This window comes from Spermophilus citellus (genome assembly GCF_964194105.1).
Source record: "Spermophilus citellus genome assembly, chromosome: 15".
In the NCBI taxonomy this organism is placed as follows: Eukaryota; Metazoa; Chordata; class Mammalia; order Rodentia; family Sciuridae; genus Spermophilus; species Spermophilus citellus.
Genome location: NC_138195.1, coordinates 74148612 through 74170718, shown reverse-complemented (window position 1 = coordinate 74170718; position 22107 = coordinate 74148612). Strand labels below are relative to the sequence as shown.

The 22107-nt window shown below is 38.2% G+C and overlaps 1 protein-coding gene across 1 annotated transcript in view; it reads right to left on the bottom strand.

The window, feature by feature from the left end:
- The window catches only part of SORCS3 (sortilin related VPS10 domain containing receptor 3), a gene marked incomplete at both ends in the record, with an annotated part of 577733 nt that overhangs the window by 154054 nt on the left and 401572 nt on the right, over positions 1-22107 (bottom strand). Inside the window, one exon of the mRNA XM_081268651.1 lies at positions 22006-22070. Coding sequence (XP_081124777.1) covers positions 22006-22070 — 65 coding nt within the window. The remainder of the gene's footprint in view (positions 1-22005; positions 22071-22107) is intronic.

Sequence of the window (22107 nt, the reverse complement as noted above, 5' to 3'; positions counted from 1 at the left end):
TGGGGGTTCTTATTTGAGCAAAGTCTATTTGCTTTGGTAGTCACAATCCAAATATGTCTAACTAAAATTGATTTCATTCTCTCCCTCAGCATACCTACCATCTGCCAGTAGCCTTAGCCCCTTAACTTTTCTTTCTTCCACATTCCCTATAATCCAATTGCTTCAGAAGCCTGGGCAGTCCAGCCTCTGAAGCATTTCCAGATTGTCTCCCCTTCAGTTTATTATCTGTGCCTCTTGCTGAGAACACACTCTTCTCACCTGTGTTGCCTAGTGCCCTTATGACAAGGATTCATGTGGATGTGTGCTTGGAAGCCAGAAGGGCCAGGGAGGACCAGCTAAAGTCACCTTTAAAAACCTAAGCCTCAGTTAATGTTTCCCATTGCCAAAATCACCAACAGTACTGAGAACCACAGGACAAGACCTAGATATCTTTCTATGAAAATAGAAGGCCTTTGATAACTACTCTAATAAATACAAATGCCCAAGGTGCCAAGCAAATTATGTGTAAAAGATGAGCCACAGTAAGCTAAACCATGGTGGCTGGTTCATGGTTTGGCTTGAGCAACACTAAGGCACAGAAAGAATTACCATCAAAGGATAAATACTTGCTCATTAAGGGACAACTGCTACCCAGCTCCGGTTCATCATTGACATGCAGGTATAATACCTTCTGAGTTTTACAAGTGAAGATAAGTATCTGTTTTTAATGCAAAATTTACTGATTTTTATTGATTGCACTAGGCCAGGCCTGGTGGTGTACACCTGTAATCCCTGCTTGCTCCAGAGGCTGAGGCAGAAGGATTGTGAGTTCAAAGCCAGTCTCAGCAAAAGTGAGGCACTAAGCAACTCAGTGAGACCCTGTTTCTACATAAAATACAAAATAAGGCTGGGGATGTGGCTCAGTGGTCAAGTGCCTAGAGTTCAATCCAAGTATGAAAAGCAAAAAAAAAAAAAAAAAAAAGTCAGTGTGTTAGAAAATTTCAGTTTACTCATTACCCTTTATGCTACATGCATTTCATTTAACTTTGCGGTAACACACATATTGTATATATACTGGACAAAGGAGTCCTAATTATTTTATAATATCAATTCTGTAGATATTAAAGAGGTTGCCCATGTAGGACAAAAGTAGAGTTAGTAAACTAACACATTTTGTATATTTTGTGTTAAAATTCATGGAAAGGCGATCTTCTGAAAAGGACTTTTGGAAGTGATATTGTAATATCATATCTGAGTGACACATGTTCCTGAATCACATGTGACATAGGCATGAAGGAAATGGAAGAAGATTCTAGCCTAGAATGATCTTCCTTATAAGACACTTTCATATATAACACTCATTACACATGTGTAGTGTATTCAACACTTCTATGTACAAACTTAAGTCCTTATTTGGAACATCTAATCTTTTAGATGTTTAGAAATGCACAAAGTATGTCAAAATTAGAGGCAGTAAATTAAAAAAATTTGTAGGAAATTGACAGCTAATTTGCATTTTCACTATGGTGCAAGACAACACCATAAGGCCAAACAAACAAGTCTATAGTCCACATGAGACTCAGGGATCCACTTACTTCCAACCTCTCTGTAATTTGATCCCAATCTATCTCTCCAGGGAAGAGACAGAACTTCTTAAGCCCTCCAACCCTGCAGCAAGAACAGCGTGCCCAACATTCTCTAAGGATGGCAGGGAGGTGTCTCTTTCTTTGTTTTTGTGCACAGAGAAAAAGCCAAGAGTGGCCTGGCTTTCCACCCTGGCTGAGAGGAGAGGGAAGGCAGGGAGCCCAGGCTCTGCTTTGGAGCACACTGCCTGCCCACCAGGGATATTCTTGGACCTGCACAGCCCTACTAATTTGCTCCTAGAATAAAGCACCAAAGCACAACAAAACACTGCAGTAAATACGTGTTAAGAAACCACAGATGTTGACATGACAACCTGTGTCCTTATTCTCAGTGTCTCAGAAAGCTTCTTCAACTGGTAATCAAAGGTGCACACAAGGACACAAGGGGACACCTGCTTATTCCCCCACACACGGGCTCATTCTCCACATGGCTATTTCCTATTGTGTCTCTCATTTGCACACTTTGGAAAAAGAATGAGGAGTTTTCAAGACCACCCCAAACAAAATCAAATCCTACCTAAACCTTGGCTCATGGCAAGTGGGATCTTGTGCCCAACTCATCCTATTTCTTGGCATCCTCTCGGTTTGCCACTGCCCAGCATGGGATGAAAAGTCCAATTTAACAGGGAAGCAGCACTAAAATGGTTTCTGAAATCTACTTAAAATTCAGGGGCCATGCAGTCTTTAGCTGGACTCAAATATTCAAAGTCTCGATGTTTTTATTTTTCAAACCATAGAGATATGATAATAAGTACTATGGTGCCCACTGCCTGATGAGAACCCAGAGTGGGGGTAGAGTGAGTTACCAGACAGACTTTTCTAGCAAGTTAAAGTGGCTGAGGGTGACGGGGGATGTGGGACTCAAGGGTTAGCAGGGGGCAGCACTCGGCTCAAGCTCCACATTCATAAAAGATCTCAAATCTGAGCTACAGACCTTATCTCCAAATGAGGCTGGATACACTTGTAAGGATCCCAGGATGAAACCCAAGACAGATATTTATTACATAATTATCTTGAAATCCCCAAACAGATTTCTACCAAATATGGCCTTTTGGTTTGGTTTTAATAATACCAGATAAAATAGAAGTGGCCTAGATATCTTGAGTGTATTGTACTTTAGAGAAAAACCTCTGAAGCTAGAATGTGCTGAGTTCAAATCCTGGCCTGACTCTGTGTTGACTGCCCTTGGCTGAGTAGCAGCACAGCTTTTCATCTGTGAGGTGTAGACAATTTAGTATGTGCTTCTGAGAGCTGTTGTCAGAATTAAATAAATTTATGCATGAAAAATGCTTAGCAAATTGTTGAATACATTTAAAATATCAATAAATGTTAGCTTTTTTTACTTATAAATAGAGAAGGAAAAGAGACTTAACTCTCAGCATCCCTTTATATTAAGTTAAATAGTTTTGTTATTAGGAATCAAAAGTTTATGCTATTACAGGTCCTGTCATAAAGTCATATTCTGAGTTTATATCACTGCTTACTTTCCTTAAGTGCTATGGGTATTCAAAATAGAAAAAAACACAATGGTTTGAGCTGGAAAAATCAAGAAGTCTTCAGGGAAGAGGCAGCCCTTCAGAATTTAGCCTGGATGGACAATTGTGCCTGGTGAGAAAATAATTAAAGCTTTTTTTTTTCTTAATGGTACCAGGGATTGAACCCAGATATGCTTTACCACTGAGCTACATCCCCAGCCCTTTATTTATTTATTTATTTATTTTTATTTTAAGACAAAGTTTTGCTAAATTGCTGAGGACAGCCTCAAACTTGCAATCCTCCTGCCTCAATATCAGTTCTGGGATTGCAGGCTTGCACAATCCGCTCCCAGCTAAGAAGGGAATTCTTGAACTAGAGAGTGAAAAAAAAAAAAAAAACATAGTTCTCGAAACACTGGCCAGAGCAATTAGACAGATGAAAGAAATTAAAGGCATAAAAATAGGAAAAGAAGAACTTAAATTGTCGCTATTTGCAGATGACATGATTCTATACCTAGCAGACCCAAAAGGGTCTACAAAGAAACTATTAGAGCTAATAAATGAATTCAGCAAAGTGGCAGGATATAAAATCAACACGCATAAATCAAAGGCATTCCTGTATATCAGCGACAAATCCTCTGAAATGGAAATGAGGACAACCACTCCATTCACAATATCCTCAAATAAAAAAAAATAAAAAAAACACTTGGGAATCAACCTAACAAAAGAGGTGAAAGACTTATACAATGAAAACTACAGATCCCTAAAGAGAGAAATAGAAGAAGATCTTTGAAGATGGAAAAATATACCCTGTTCATGGATAGGCAGAACTAACATCATCAAAATGGCGATATTACCAAAAGTTCTCTATAGGTTTAATGCAATGCCAATCAAAATCCCAACAGCATTTCTTGTAGAAATAGAGAAAGCAATCATGAAATGTATATGGAAAAATAAAAGACCCAGAATAGCAAAAACAATGCTAAGCAGGAAGTGTGAATCAGGCGGTATAGCGATACCAGACTTCAAACTATACTACAGAGCAATAGTAACAAAAACAGCATGGTACTGGTACCTGAACAGGCGGGTGGACCAATGGTACAGAATAGAGGACACAGAAACCAATCCACAAAACTACAACTACCTTATATTTGATAAAGGGGCTAAAAGCATGCAATGGAGGAAGGATAGCATCTTCAACAAATGGTGCTGGGAAAACTGGAAATCCATATGCAACAAAATGAAACTGAATCCCTTTCTCTTGCCATGCACAAAAGTTAACTCGAAATGGATCAAGGAGCTTGATATCAAATCAGAGACACAGCGTTTGATAGAAGAAAAAGTTGGCTACGATCTACATACTGTGGGGTCGGGCTCCAAATTCCTCAATAGGACACCCATAGCACAAGAGTTAATAACTACAATCAACAAATGGGACTTGCTCAAACTAAAAAGTTTTTTCTCAGCAAAAGAAACCATAAGAGAGGTAAATAGGGAGCCTACATCCTGGGAACAAATCTTTACTCCTCACACTTCAGATAGAGCCCTAATATCCAGAGTATACAAAGAGCTCAAAAAATTAGAAAATAAGATAACAAATAACCCCATCAACAAATGGGCCAAGGACCTGAACAGACACTTCTCAGAGGAGGACATACAATCAATCAAAAAGTACATGAAAAAATGCTCACCATCTCTAGCAGTCAGAGAAATGCAAATCAAAACCACCCTAAGATACCATCTCACTCCAGTAAGATTGGCAGCCATTATGAAGTCAGACAACAACAAGTGCTGGCGAGGATGTGGGGAAAAGGGTACACTTGTTCATTGTTGGTGGGACTGCAAATTGGTGCAGCCAATTTGGAAAGCAGTATGGAGATTTCTTAGAAAGCTGGGAATGGAACCACCATTTGACCCAGCTATTCCCCTTCTGGGTCTATTCCCTAAAGACCTAAAAAGAGCATGCTACAGGGACACTGCTACATCGATGTTCATAGCAGCACAATTCACAATAGCAAGACTGTGGAACCAACCTAGATGCCCTTCAATAGATGAATGGATAAAAAAATGTGGCATTTATACACAATGGAGTATTACTCTGCATTAAAAATGAAAAATCATAGAATTTGGAGGGAAATGGATGGCATTAGAGCAGATTATGCTAAGTGAAGCTAGCCAATCCCTAAAAAACAAATGCCAATGTCTTCTTTGATATAAGGAGAGTAACTAAGAACAGAGTAGGGACGAAGAGCATGAGAAGAAGATTAACATTAAACAGGGATGAGAGGTGCGAAGGAAAGGGAGAGAGAAGGGAAATTGCATGGAAATGGAAGGAGACCCTCAGGGTTATACAAAATTACATACAAGAGGAAGTGAGGGGTAAGGGAAAAATAATACAAGGGGGAGAAATGAATTACAGTAGAGGGGGTAGAGAGAGAAGAGGGGAGGGGAGGGGAGGGGAGGGGGGATAGTAGAGGATAGGATAGACAGCAGAATACAACAGACACTAGTATGGCAATATGTAAATCAATGGAAGTGTAACTGATGTGATTCTGCAATCTGTATACGGGGTAAAAACGGGAGTTCATAACCCACTTGAATCAAAGTGTGAAATATGATATATCAAGAACTATGTAATGTTTTGAACAACCAACAATAAAAAAAAGAAACTAAACATGAATTTTTATGAGGCAGAGCTCATGGAACATACTACATAATTATATATTAAAGGACTGACTTTGTGTAATCATTATTTTTGAACTTTTATTTTCCATTCAATCCTCTGAAACATCCTCAAAAAACTAGGTGATTTCCTAAATGGCTAATCCTTATGACTCACATATTTCTAATTGTAAAAAGTCTTCTTCATACATTTCTAGGAGCTGGTGTGGTGACTACTCCACTTACAAAAACTGGGAGTGAAAAGCTTTGTCCCTGAAACAGGAATGGATGGATCTGCTTGGTCACTTTGGAAATAGCAGGCCCTGTTTCAAAAGCAGCTCTACAGTAGCAGGATATTTGGGGAAGCCAGTATGTCCCACTTGGGGCCTGCCTCCACGCCTTCTTGCCCTAGAGATGACAGACCAAGACTCTGGTAAGGTGAGCAGGGCTGCCTCAAATATACCAATTCACTTCTTTTGTATTAGATCAAGGGGCCTAGAGAGGCTGCAGGTGTCCGACACTCCCTGCCATTCTAGGAAACAGAGAACATAAAATGAATTCTTTATTCAGAAGATTTTGGGCCCATAACAGGCAGCACACTCACAAATGAATTTCCTCGAGATCCATGCTGGGGACAGCACACTCAAAGCATCAGGGAATGGGGACAGAGAGACCCAGACAGTCAAACACCCTTTGCCTTTATTTCTTCTAAAGGGGTTTCATTCCTGCCAAGAGTTTTGTAGGACTCAGGGAAGCAGCTTCTAATTCTTCAGCTTCTAATCCTAATCATTCCACAAGGAAATATTTTCACCCGTATCAACAAATTTCACCATAAAGTCCCGTTTGGGCTTCACCAAACCTTTCCAAAAGGATTACCTACTTGCTAGCAGGAATAAAGTCTTAACCATCATGTTCTCTCCTCAAAAGCTGGTTTTATCAAGCCCCAGTAAATGCTAGTTAACCTGAATTGAATCACATTAAAAGCCTAGACATTTTCGTTATGTTGAATTATATGGTGACTTGCGATCATGTTTTACCTCTGAGATCACTAAATATTCAAACCTCCTAGACATCATGCTTTTTGCCACCTCAGAGGAAAGAATTTTCCATGATTCGCTCAACTGCCATCCCTCTGGGTAATATGCACATCGTCAGAAATTGAAAAAGAGAATTAAAACTGTGAACAAAAAGCAAATTCAGCTCTTCGGGTCTGTTCTTAGAGAAATACCCAGGAGTTGTTTATTTTAAATAACAACATTAACTTCCAAATGCGAATAGGTAAAAGCAAAAGATATAAAGGAACTCTGAAAAGTTCCTTAGCCTCCCTAAGCCCCTTCTTGAATGGGGAGTGAGGCAACCTATCTGCAGACACAGGGCAAAAATCGATGACAGTGCTGCTGATGCTTAATGCAGCACTTAAATTGTAGTCGATCCTAAAAATAAACAAAATTAACAAACACATATAAAAGCAAAGAAAAAGGCATTTTCACTCCTTCCCCTTATGGATTCAAAGTGTTGGTGACACTTCTAATATCTCATAGGAAAATCCCCACATTCTCCATCTTCTTAAAGCACAAGAGACAGTCTGGCAAAGTTAGGCACATTCAGAAATCGTACACTCGAATATCTTAGGAGTCCTGAAATTCCATTCAGGACTCCTTCCATTCCACCAGCCAAACGTATTATCTGCCCCTGACTGCGATGACCGTATGATAATGCGGATGGTGACAAAGATGACAACAGTGACAGTTTTGAGAGGCCACTCTGTTCCCTAGTGTTCTAAGATCTACAGGCATCCACTTGTTTAGTCCCTGAAGCAATCCAGTGAGAAATTACAATCATTATCAACCCCCATGTTATAAATGATGAAATTGAGGAAGCCGAGACACAGGATGATTAACAAATTTGCCTCAGTTCCGGAGCTCAAGGAAGTAGCAGAGCCAAGATTTGAACTCAGGAAATTTGGTACGAGAACCTATGATCCTAACCACTATGCATTTGAATACAGAAGGAAAATGAAGCTGCAAATTAGATAAGAACCCACATTCGGGTTCGGTTCCTGTCACTGGCTGACTATGTCACCTCAGGCATGTTCTCACACATGTTGACTTTTTTTGAAGAAAATGCAATTTTAAAAACTCTTATCTGTTCCAAAAGAAAAAAAAAACTGGAATCTTTTTATCAAAGATGATCCTATCCCCTTAATACCTAGAGTTTCCTGCACATGCTGTACTTGAAGGGAAGGCAACAGTCCTCAGTTCCACTGCTCAGTACCCTCTTGATCTTGGCCTGTGAGTTCTGAGCTGCTAGAACTCTGAGTTACACAGTCTGAAAATTGTTGAACTAACCAATAATCCAAGGGCCTTTACAAGTCAATAATCTACATTTCTAGAGCCTGGAGTTCGGTTTTGCAGGGCTAATCATTTCACCTGCGTGGCAGGCCCATTTGCTTACTTACACCTGCCTGGACACTCTGTAAAGAAGCAGCAGGTGTCGCTTGACTTAGCAAGAAAGTAGAGTGATTGACTAATGAGGGTTGAGGAGGGCACAGGGACAAGGAATGGCGGCACATGTATTAGGGGGTTTGATTCTAGAAAATTCAGGAATATCCAGATGTTTTAAAACCAGCCCACATCCAGGTTCACTTACCACAGTGTCCCTAGAAGACATCCATCTGACTTGTGCTTGGGGAATTTCCAGTGAAGAAGAGCTCACGGTTTTCCAAGCAGCCTGTGTCAGTTTTAGTTTTTCTTAATTATGAATCTCTTGTTTGTGAACTGAAATCTCCCTTGCTGTAATTTTTTTTCTATAATAAGACTTTTGTTATGAAAGTGATGAAAAAATGTATTATAAAAACACTTCTTACATTTGGTAGTATTTTCAAATAGAGAAAACACTAAATGAGGGATTGTGGAAAAGCCAAGAGATGTGTCCAAGGTCAAATAACTTCTAAGGAAGAGTTCATTCTCCAACTCTACTCATGTCACCAAGTGATTGCTCTTTCTACTGACACTCAATTGCCTCTTGGATGGAGTGTGTGTGTGCTCGTGTGTGTGTGTGTGTGTGTGTGTGTGTGTCTGTGACTGAATAAATGAGTGTCAGAAAAAGAAGAATGCACAAGAGACATTCAGAGAAAGATGGTTTTCAGAAGAGAATGAAGGGAAAGGCCATTTCAATACCGAATCTCATGGCAGAAACAGATTTACACTGTTGTTAACCAAACTAGTTGGCTTTGCCCTGTTTAAACTCTGCCAGGGCAAGGGATAATTCAATGGTTTTAGCTTCATCTGGAAGTCTGACTCCCATTGAGGCGGGCCAGGACTGGGACAGAGTGGAGATTGGTGTATCTAAACAAGGACAGGCACAGCTCATGCCAGGTTTGCTCCAGACTGCAGGAGTCAGGCATTAGAATAGGGTTGTCAGTGCTGCTCTGCTGGCTGGAGTTGCTGCTCCAGGATTCGTGGGTCTAGAGCAGCACTGTCCAACAGACATAGGATGAGTCACAAGGGACCTTTTAAACTTGCTGCCATGTTAAAAAGTAAATATAGGATGGTGCTGGACGCCACTGCCCCAGACACCACTGCCATGCCTGGACGTCTCTTCTCTGGGCACTGCCTGGTTACCTCATATGCAAATTCCGAAGCTACCTCTATGGAAGTCTCCTGTCAATCAACTGCTGCCTGCACTGCTATCACCATTGATGCTGCCTCTGATTCCGCTGCTGCCAGCCTGAGATCTCCTGGAGGTCTTCTTTCTGGGCGCTGCTGCCACAGAAGAAACCATTGTCCTGGATGCAACTGAAGCCAACACTGCTGCTGATCGATGGAGATTGCCTGATGATGCTGCCCCCACAGCTGCAGTTGCAGCCGCCACTACTGCTAACCTGCTGCCTGCTGCCAACAACTACCACCACTACCACTGCTACCACAGCCCAGACAACTGCTTCAGGGGGAACTCCAGGTTTGGTTGCACATGGCTGCACTCATTTGGGGACACCAGCCAGGGCCTGGGGCCTGGGTGCCAGCAGGTTTACCTCTGTATGGGGACTCCAGCTGGGACCTACAGGTCTGGTTTGGGGGTGCCTTTAGGTTTGGAGGAGCCTGGGGTCTTCCTGCTGAGAGTGCTGGTGGCCCTTGTCTTGCTGCTGCATCTTGAGGTTGCTCCTTTGCATGAGTGTATCCCAGGTGGTCTCTCTACAAGTAGGAGCAGCATTGAGATCTTGGGACTGCAGCGTGGCCAATCCTGAGGTTATCTAAAGCCCAGATTGGTGGATAGAGACTGGGTTAGGGAGGGCTGATCTGGGTTTTGTGATCCCGAAAGATGTCAGAGACATCTGAGAAACTGTTGAACACTGACAGAGACACTTCAACGTTCCAGCAAGACTTATTTTATTTTATTTTTTGGTTCACTAATCTCTGTACAATATTTGGAACAGGTTTTTGCCTATGCATCAGTGTCAGACAATGATATATGAATGGTGTTTTGTATTTTTGTTATATTCTCATGTCTTTAATTTTTTTCTCTTTTTTAATTCTTCCTCTCTTGTCTACTTTCTTGGATATTCTTTCCAACTTTTCTCCAACTAATAGCCAATCTCTGTTGGCTCCTCTTCCACTCTTCCTGTGAATTTTTACTTCTAGCTCTCTCTTCCTCCCTCGCAAATATTGCATAATACACTACCTCTGTTCTCTCATCCACCATTTGAAATTGTAAATTGTTTTAACAAATATTCTGTTTGTACTATGGATAGTTATTGGACTCATCATTTTGGTTTAATGTGAGAAAGCAGTAGATGCCCTAGTGGGAGCTATTAGGTTTAAGGCTATATATTGTGTACACTCTATGCTGTTGATATTGGTCCCACCAGTAAAGGTGAAGCTCTGGAAACCTTCAGAGACACTATAGGTCTACAGGGTAGAATTTATCCTGTCTTGAATCCATACTTTTAGATGGAAAAACACAGTAACAACATGAAAAAGTGGGGGAATAAAGCACTCCAAACAAACCAAGATGCTTCAACAACAGAAGCCAATAACAGGGTAGAAGAAATGTCCAAGAAGGAGTTCAGATTGTATATAGTTACACTGATATGTGAAGTAAAGGATAGTATAAGGAGTTAAATCAAAGAAAAAAAATGCAGGAAGTAAAAGATCACTTCTAAGCAGAAATCCTTGAAATGAAGGAATCAGTAAACCAAATTATAAAATCAATAGAAAACATCACTAACAGAATAGACCACTTGGAAGACAGAACCTCAGACAATGAGGACAAAATATATAATATTGTAAGTAGAATTGAACTTGTGGAGAAGATGGTAAGAAACCATAAACAGAACATCCAAGAGTTATGTGATAACATGAAAAGACCAAGTTTAAGAGTTATCAGAATAGATGGAGGAGCAGAGATACAAACCAGAGGGATAAATTTCCCAAACCTAAAGTATGGAATAGAAAATCAAATACAAGAGGCTTACAGGACCCATAATGTACAAAATTACAGCAGACCCACACCAAGACACATTATAATGAGAATGACTAATACACAGAATAAAGATAAAATCTTAAAGGCTGTGAGAGGAAAAAAATCAAATTACACATAGGGGGAAACCAATTCAGATTTCAATTGATTTCTCAGCCTAGACCCTCAAAGCTAGGAGGTCTTAGAATACTATATTTCAAGCTCTGAAAGAAAATGAATGTCAACTAAGAATTTTATATCCATCAAAATCAATTATCAGATTTGAAGATGAAAATAAAACACTCCATGATAAGCAAAAGTAAAATAAATAAGTCACAACTAGTAAGCCTACACTACAGAGCATTCCCAACAAAATATTCCATGAGGATGAAATAAAAAAAAAATGAAAACCAGCAAAAGAAATATCTGCACTAAAGAGACATTCAACCAAATGAGAAACTAAGACAAATCCAAAACCAGAAATAAATCAAAATGACAGAGAATACAAATCATAACTCAATAGTAACCTTGAATGTTAACAGCCTAAACTCATCAATCCAAAGAGACAGACTGGAAGATTGGATTAAAAGCAAGACCCAATAATATGCTGTCTTCAAGAGACTCACCTCATGGGTAAAGACATCCACAGGCTGAAGGTGAAAGGATGGGATAAAAACTTATCACTCATACGGATTGTGAAACAAGCAGGGGTTTCTATTCTCATTTCAGATAAAGTAGATTTTAAGCCAAAGTTAATCAGAAGAGACAAATAAGGACATTTCATAGTTCTTAAGGGAAGCATATGTAAGCAGGACATAACAATTATAAATATTTATGCTCCAAACAATAGAGCATCTATGTACATTAAACAAACCCTTCTCATCAAACAGACCACAATACAATAATACTGGATGACTTTAACACACCTCTCATAATGGACAAGTCTTCCCAAAAAAACTAAACAAGGAAACTATAGAACTAAATAATACAATCAATAATTTAGACTTAACAGATATATATAGAATATTTCATCCATCAACAAGCAAATATTATTTCTTCTCAGTAGCACATGGCTCCTTCTCTAAAATAGACCATATCTTGTCCCACAAAGAAACTCTTAGTAAATACAAAAAAAAAAATAGAGATAATACCCTACATACTGTGAGACCACAATGAAATGAAATTAGAAATCAACAATAAAATAAAAAATAGAACACACTGCAACAAATGGAGATTAAATAATACACAATTGAATGATGAATGGATACTAGAAGAAATCAAGGATGAAATAAAAATATTCTTAGAGGTAAATGAGAACACTGATACAACATATCAAAATCTCTGGGACACCATGAAAGCAGTACTAAGAGGAAAGTTTATTGCATTGAGTGCATTCATTGAAAGAATAAAAAGTCAACAAATAAATGACTTAACACTACATCTCAAAGCCCTAGAAAAAGAAGAACAAATAAACACCCAAAACAGTAGAAAACAGAAAATAAATAAAATCAGAGCTGAAATTAATGAAATGAAAACAACAACAAAAAATTGAAAATATTGATAAAACAAAACGTTATTTATTTGAACAAATAAATAAAATAGATAACCCCCTGGCCATGCTAATGAAGTGAAAAAAGAGAGAAAACTCAAATTACTAAAATATAAGATGAAGAAGGAGATATCACAATGGACATGTCTGAAATACAGAAGGTAATTAGAAACTATTTTGAAAATTTATGCTTTAATAAAATAGAAAATATCAAAGACATTGACAAATTCCTAGAGACATATGACCTACCCCAACTGAATGAGGTCATGTATGCTTTAAACAAATCAATTTCAAGTAATGAAATAGAAAAGGACATCAAAAGCCTACCAACCAAGAAAACCCAGGACCAGATGGATTCTCAGCCAAGTTCTACAAGACTTGCAAAGAAGAATTAACACCAATGCTCCTCAAAGTATTCTATGAATTAGAAAAGAAGGGAACCCTTCAAAACCCATTATATGGGGCTAATATCACCCTGCTACCAAAGCCAGACAAAGACATATCAAGGAAAGAAAACTTCAGACCAATATATCTGATGAACCTAAATGCAAAAATTTTCAATAAAATTCTATCAAATCGCATACAAAAACATATTAAAAAGATAGTACTCTACAATCAAGTGGGATTCATTCCAGGGATGCAGGGTTGGTTCAACATACAGAAATCAAAAAATGTAATGCATTTTATTAATAAATTTAAAAACAAAAATTATATTATCATCTCAATAGATGCAGAAAAAACATTTGACAAAATATATCACACCTTCATTTCAAAAGACTAGAAAAACTAGGGATAGTAGGAACATAACTTAACATTGTAAAAGCTATATATGGTAAACCCAAGGCCAACATCATTCTAAATGGAGAAAAATTGAAAGCATTCTTGCTAAAAACTGGAACAAGACAAGGCTATCCTCTTTCACCACTTCTATTCAACATCATCCTTGAAACTCTAGCCAGAGCAATTAGACAAAAGAACAAAATTAAAGGGATACAAATAGGTAAAGAAAAACTCAAACTATCACTATTTGTACATTACATGATTCTATATCTAGAAGATCCAAAAAATTCCACGAGAAAGCTTCTAGAACTCCTATATCAGCAAAGTAGCAGGATATAAAATCAAGACCCATAAATAAAACACGTTTGTATAAATCAGCAATGAATCCACTGAAAGAGAAATTAGGAAAATTACTCATTCACAATACCCTCAAAATATATATATATAGGAATCAATCTAACAAAAGAGGTGAAAGACCTCTACAGTGATAACAACAGAATACTAAAGAAAGAAATTGAAAAAAACATCAGAAGATGGAAAGATTCCCCATGCTCCTGGATAGGCAGAATTAATATTGTCAAGATGGCCATACTACCAAAAGTGTTATACAGATTTAATACAATTCCTATTAAAATGCCAATGACATTCTTCATAGAAATGGCAAAAGCAATCATGAAATTTATTTGGAAAAATAAGAGATCCAGAATAGCTAAATCCTTAGCAAGAAAAGTGAAGCAGGGGGCATCACAATACCAGACCTTAAACTATACTACAGAGCTATAGTATACTACAGAGCTATAGTAACAAAAATGGCATGGTATTGTCACCAAAATAGACTTGTAGGCCAATGGAACAGAATAGAGGACACAGAGACAAACCCACATAAATACGGTTATCTCATACTACACAAAGATGCCAAAAACATTCACTGGAGAAAAGATAGCCTATTTAACAAATGGTGCTGGCAAAACTGGAAATCCATATGTAGCAAAATAAAATTAAACCTGTATCTCTCATCCTACACAAAAATCAACTAATGGTGGATCCAAGACTTAGGCACTAGAACAGAGACCCTGCACATAACAGAAGAGAAAATAGACCCAAATCTTCACCACGTTGGCCTAGGATCTGATTTCCTTAATAAGACTCCTAAAGCACAAGAAGTAAAATCAAGAATCAAAAATGGGATGGATTCAAATTAAAAGTTTCTTCTCAGCAAAGGAAACAATTAATAACATGAAAACACATCAAGGAGAGAGCCTACAGATTGGGAGAAAGTTTTTGCCACATGCACCTCCAATAAAGCATTAATCTCTAGGCTATATAAATAACTCAAAGAAACACCAAAAACCCAAATAACCTAATCAATAAATGAACAATAAAGGAATTGAACAGACACTTCACTGAAGAAATACAATTGATCAACAAATATATGAAAAAGTGTTCAACATCTCTAGCAATTAGAGAAATGCAAGTCAAAACCACTCTAAGATTTCATCTTACTCCTGTCAGAATGGCAATCATCAAGAATACAGGCAACAATAATGCTGGCGAGGATGTGGTGAAAGAGGTACACTCATACATTGCTGGTGGGACTGCAAATTGGTGCAACCACTAGGAAAGCAATATGGAGATTCCTCAGAAAATTGGGAATGGGACCACTATTTGACCCAGCTATCCCACTCCTTGGTTTATACCCAAAGGACTTAAAATCAGCATGCTATAGTGATGCAGCCACATCAATGTTTATAGCAGTTCAATTCACAATAGCTAGACTATGGAACCAACCTAGGTGTCCCTCAATAGATGAATGGTATATACATTCAATGGAATATTACCCAGCTTTAAAGAAGAGTAAAATTATGATATTTGCCAGTAAATGGTTGGAGAATATCATGCTAAGAAAAATAAGCCAATCTTACAAAACCAAAGGCCGAATGTTTTCTCAAATATGCGAATGCTAATTCACAATAAGGCGGGGGGGGGGGCATTAGGGAAGAATAGCATTACCTTAGATTAAGTAGAGGGAAGTGATGGGAGGGGAGGGGAGAGGATGTGGGGATAGGAAAGATAGTAGAATGAAACAGGACATTATTACTGTATGTATATATGTGACTACATGACCAATATGATTCTGCAACATGTATGCTCAGAAAAGTGAGAAATTATATACCATCTATTTTGATATATCAAAGTGCATTAATGCATTCTACTATCATGTATAACTAATTAAAACAAATTTAAAAAATTTTAAAAAAAAACAGAAAAGAAACCAATACTCTTAAAATGGCAAAAAAAGAGTAAACACTAAAGTGAACTTTAATGTTTTGCTTAACTTAATATACCCCCAGATATAATCATTGCATGATGTCCTCAATATAAAAATTATTAAGAAGCTATTTTTCATTCTTTGAAACCTGGTGCCTATTTTTTGCTTAGAGCATACCTCCATTTGTACAACACATTTCAAGACTCCATAACCATGTATGACTAAAGGGCTCTCCTGTTGGACAGAGCAGATCTAGTGTAGTTCTCCCACTCTTACTTTCTCCCTGAGAATCCCATTCAAGTGATAAGATGAAACTTAGGAAGTCTTCTTCTCTAAAGCCTTCCATCACCGGCAGACGAACAAGCTTTCCTTCCAATTCCCATAGCACTCTGTCCATGAGACTCACATCAGAGTCTCTGTGGAACTCAGCACTATTAGGTCACAGCAGTGATCTATGCATGCACCTGTGTCTCCCATCAGCCTGGAGCTCCTTGATGCTCATCATGTCCTGTTTATCTATATATCCCCTTTAACATAGGCCAGCAGAGTACTGCTCAAATTGTGGTCCCTGGACCCTAAGAAGCACCTGAGAGCTTGTCAGAAATATGGAATGTATTTTTTCACAAGTTCTTATGGAGCATGAGCAGGAGCTTGTTAAAGTTTGAGAAGTTCAGATCTAGTGCAGTCATTCTCACTCCTGTACTTTAGAATCACCAGGACAACTGTAGAGGGCCAATTTCCAGAAACTTTCCCCAGGAATTTCTCACTCATTGATTTGTGGAGGGGCTGTGTGTGTGTGTGTGTGTGTGTGTGTGTGTGTGTGTGAGAGAGAGAGAGAGAGAGAGAGAGAGAGAGAGAGAGAGAGAGAAATAGAGAGTAAGTTCCTCCAGTCAGTATAAGGCTTAATCTGAGAATCATTTGTCTTCCTTACCTGGAAAGTGTTTCAGCACAGTGGAGAGAACTGAGAGGGGAGGAATAAATGCAGGGGAAACACCAATTTCTATATTGATATTCACATGGACTCCAGTATCCCTGCCTTGCTCTGGGAACTATAAAGAGCAACATTTAATTGTCCTTTTGAGAGCATATCTTGTTTTCTGTTCCCTGAACAAATAAATAAATCATTAATTCTGTTTCATTTTACAGTGAGGGAAAAGGAATCTAGACAGGTTTAGTTGCTTCTCTGGACCACATGGCCTTTCAGTGGGAAAACTAAAATTATAGGTTTCTACGCTTCCAGTCTTCCTGCTTATATACACCTAAAAGATCACTTCTCCCCACTCCTCAAAAAAAAAAAAATACACACAAACTTCAAATGTGGCTCTCATTTTGATGAAGCAGGAGAGGTGTGCAGAACAGCAGCAGGTACCTACCCTGGGTCCAAGGCAATCTAACCCTCCACCAGGCCCTGGAGAATCTGCTTATTACAGCCTTTCTGTAAGATAGGCTGGGCAGATAACACAGGTGCACTCAGCAAGTCCAGTGTGGCCTACAAGTTCTCACTGAGTCCAACCCTCTCTACTGGCTCTATCTCCCTTCATTCTGTCCCAAGTCATAACTTACAGCCTTGCACACACTCCCTCTCCTAATTCTGGGAACTTGTGAGGTTCTTCTCTCCATACAAATGATCTGATAAATTCCTACTAATCTCTTCAGCATCAAATCAAACATGCATTCTTTCTGAGAAGTGTTCCCCCAATTTACTTAGGTTAACAGTCATGATCTCATTTATGATTCAATGTAATATATGCCCAACTCTATTAAAGACGTTGAAGCAAAGCATGCTAGAATCATTTAAATACTTGTCCATCTCCCCAATAACTCTACAAGCTTCTTGATGAGAGGGATGTTATCATATATACGTAAATGTCCCTTTAGTGCCTGGCATATGTCGATTTTAAATAAGTTCTGATAATATTGATTAGATAAAAGAGGAATCAGATGGATGGATGAATGAATGAGAAAGGTAGGAAGCCTTCTATTTCTTTTTCACCATGGATTTTAATTTCACTATTATTTTTTAGTGCAGTCTTAATTTTCTAATGTATACATAATGAGTCTTTTGGTATACAGTTCTATAAGTATGAGAAAATATGTATATTTATGCGACTACCACCACAATCAGGTCACAGAATAGTTACATCATATTGTAAAATACTCCCATGAAGCCCTTTCTGGTCAAACACTTCCTCCACCCTGTAAACCACATATATTCTCCATACCTTTAGCTTGTCTATCCCATAAGATCATACACATGGAATTATACAATGTGTAACTCTTTGAAACCAGCTTATTTCACTCAGAATAATGTCTTTGAAATTCATCTGTGTTGTTGCAAATATCAATAGTACTGAGTAATATTCTATATTATGGATGGAACACAGCTTGTTAATCCATTAATCACTGAAGCATAATTAGGTTTGTTTCCAGTTTCTGGAGATCATTAATAAACCTGCTACTGACATTTGTGTACAGGCTTTGTGTGAATATAATTTCTCATTTCTCTAGGTTAAGTATGTAGGAGTGGAACTGCTGAATAATAAAGTGTGTGCAACTTATAAGAAACTATATGCCAAAATATTTTTTCCAGAATAATTGTACCATTTTACATTCCTGGAAACAATGGTATGAGAGTGTTATTTGCTTACATGCTTGCTAGCAATTGGTGTTGTCAATTTTCCTAATTTTAGTGATTCTTATGGGTATGTAGTGACATATGTTTTGGTTGTTGTGGGGTTTTTTGCTGTTGTTGTTGTTTTGTACCAGAGATTAAATCCAGAGGGGCTTAATCACTGAGCCATGTCCCAAGCCCTTCTTTATATTTTATTTATAGATAGGGACTAGGTAAGTTGCCAAGGGCCTTACTAAGTTGTTGAGGCTATCTTTGAACTCATGATTCTCCTGCCTCAGCCTCTGGTGCTGCTGTGAATACAGGTGTGTGCCACCGTGCCATGCTCATGTGGTAATTTACATTTCCCTAAGGTCTAATGATGTTGAACATTGTTTCATGTGCTTATCTGTCATCCTTTATCTTCTCTACTAAATGATATGCTCAAATGTTAGCCAATTGTTTAAAAAGTGGCGTTTTGTTTACTTTTTATTCCTATGTTTCAAGAATTCTTTGTATGTTCTGGCTATAAGTTCTTTGCTGGATATATGTTTGCAAATACTTTTATCCCAGTGTTTTAATGGTTAATTTTTGAGAGCAAACATTTCTAATTTTGAGAAGCCAATTTGTTTATGATGTATTTTATCTATTTTGTTCTTAGCATCTTATCTATATTGGACTCTTTCCTAATCCAAGGAAATGAATATTTTTCTCCTGTTTTCTTCTAAAATTTTTGTAATGTTATGTTTTATATTTAGATCTATTTTCCATTCTGAGTTAAATTTTGTATAAATTGTGAATCATTGTTGAAGTTAATTTTTTCCCCTGGATGGTGCCATAATTGTTCCAATACCATTTGCTGGAAATAATAGCCTTTCTCCTCTTAAGTAACTATATACTGTAACCTTGCTTAACTCAATTATTAGTTCTAAGAGGATTTTGTGTGGATTCCATGGAGTTTTTTTTAATAAAAACTATCACCTCTTTGAGAAGAACAAACTTTATTTTTCCCTTTGCAATCAAGATGATTTGCATTTCATTTTTCTTGCTTTATTGCAGTGGCTAGAACTTCTATCATATGGTCGAACAGGAGTGGTAAGAGTGACTATCCCCAGATTTTTCCTGCTCTTTGGTATCTTATCATTAAGTATGAAGCTATTATAGATCATTTGTAGAGGACCTTGATCCGAAGTTTCCTTCTATTCCAAGTTTTAATTAAGAAGTTTTTGCTCCAGACGTGTCCCTCCATCAAAAACTAGCTGTGTGAATTTCAGAAACTTTGAATTTAAACTCCTTTGTCACATCCTTTCAGTGATGATGAGGTATTGTATATGTGTGACTTCATGAGTGTGAGAAAGCATTCAGTACATGCCACAAAGGAATGAGATAATGCACTTCCTTAGGGGAGGTAAAATAAAATATCCTTGTAAAATAAAATTGTTTTTTTGGAAAATATCTAAAAACTGTAATTTTTCTATGTGTATTTTCTAAATAAAGCTGGAAGAGAGCCAACTCAGTAGGATGAGAGAAATTCTTTTATCTATTGAAAACCTTACTTTTAAAATCTAAAAAAAAAAAAATGGAACAGAACAAAGTGTAATACCTGATATTTATTCCCATTATATTTCTGACTGATTTTTTTTTTCAATTCATGACTTCTAACAATAGGCCAGGCAATGTTCTAAGTGTTCTGAAATTTTTGTCTCACAAAATTTTACAGAGATTCTACACCATAGGCCTTGTGCCCATTTGAACCAGAATTCTTGAATTTCAGAAAATAAATTTGAGCGTCATGTGAGAAATTACTTTTTCAAATAAACAATAAATAAATGAGCTGCCCAGCAGTAGAAAAGGATGGTTCTTAAGTCTCAAGGAACCTGAAAACACATGGGAAGTTTTGGGAGAAGTATCCCCAACTCTGAAAATATGATGACTACTGTACATCACATATATGTGACATATGTGGCTTAAAGGTTGACACAGAAAGCAAAGCCAAGATAAGAGTGCATCCAAAAATGGCCGGTGGGTCTTCTCTTGAGACCAACACTCTGCTCTCTGCTGTCCTGATGGACTCCTCCAACCCCACAGCTCATTCATACTCCTCCGTTACTTTCTCAGCAGCAGGAGTCAAATTATACAATTTTTGAATCCAGGCTTTTCTACTCTCACAATCAATGGCTTTAAGTATGTGACATTATCTTTTTATATCTAAAGAGCTCTTCTGTTGAAAAAACAAATTAAAAAGAGTTTGGGTCTTAGCTGCCTACCTCAAAGACTATACTTATTCAAGAATTAAAATACAGAAAGGAAAGTGGAAGGGAGGGAGGAAGGGAGATCGGCAGAGTGTCAGAGACATAGTAACAGGTGCTGATTTCCTTCAGACTCTGAAAAGAAAAAAAAAAAAAGCATATGCAACATATTTGCCAAATGTCTGTTTTGGGCATGCATCTGTGGTTGGCCTGGAATGGAATTCTCCTGGAGAGAGCACACACGGTTTTACTTAATGTATTCTGAATGATATAGCAACACCCACAGCCAGGTCAAAGCAGAAATCTTCTTACAAGATTTGTACGTTTCCTAGTTTCTCTTAAAAGTCCATTTCTATTTAGTCAACCCAGAACCTTGTGAGCTGAATTGGGCTAAAGGAATGTTCTCAGATCACAGAGGAAGTTACAGCCCAGAGAGGTTAGGGAATTTTCTCCTGGTCTCAACAGCTACAAAGCGGCAAAGCCCACGACCTTAACTCTCAGGCAGATAGGGGCTTGATCTCTGTTCTTCTGGGTCACTCTTATTATTCGATTCTATTTTTATTCTTGGAGATGCTAATTATATTTTCATATATTTTTACTTAAGTTGGTTTTATTTTTCCTTTGATAATGAAGAGTCCTACAATTATGATCATTTCCAGAAGGAGTGAAATGTTGGAATTGGTGCAAAATAATGCTTTTTCAGCTAAATTTTGTGTGAGATGTCTACAGCCACACAAGGCAGCAAGGAGGTCATTTGTTTGAAATCTCAGGGTTCCACAGCTAGAAAAGAGACCCTTATCTGTAGGGACAATACAAGCCTTGCTTACCTCTGTGTCTCCAGGGCCTAGAGCAATGCCTGACACATAGTAGGTCATCCCTAAATATCTGCGGCATGGATGAAAGAGCCCTTTTGCAAATAGTTGCTTGGTTACTTTTTCTGGTAAGCTTGACCCCCTAAAAGGAATTGTTTATTTAAATCAAGCAGCCCCTGCAATTCACCATGTGGATGTAAAATACCTGTAATGAGCTACAGACATCTCTGTTCAAATTACACTAAAAGATGCCAAGGAAATTACTAACAGGAGTCTCAAAATTCATCACATTAACTCACATCCCCAGAAAATTCATTCCTGAGGGTTTATTTCAATGAAATGTCTCCCTTGGGACTGGAAGTCTCTTCCCCCACTCTGGGAAATAAGGATGGATGTGGCATTAATGGAGCTAGGGGCTTTTCATCTTCCTAAATCATTAAAATGCAAATTGGGGGAGGAGAGAGACCTGCAGGCAGATCTGGGGGTGGGGGTGGGGGCCTAGCCTGAGCTGCAGGGCACTCACATCCGTCAGCAGTCCGCACCTCCATGTGTACCAGGTCCGCCTCCTTATCCAGTCCGGCCACCGACCTGGGGAAGGAAGGGAGAGATAGAGGCTCAGTAAGGA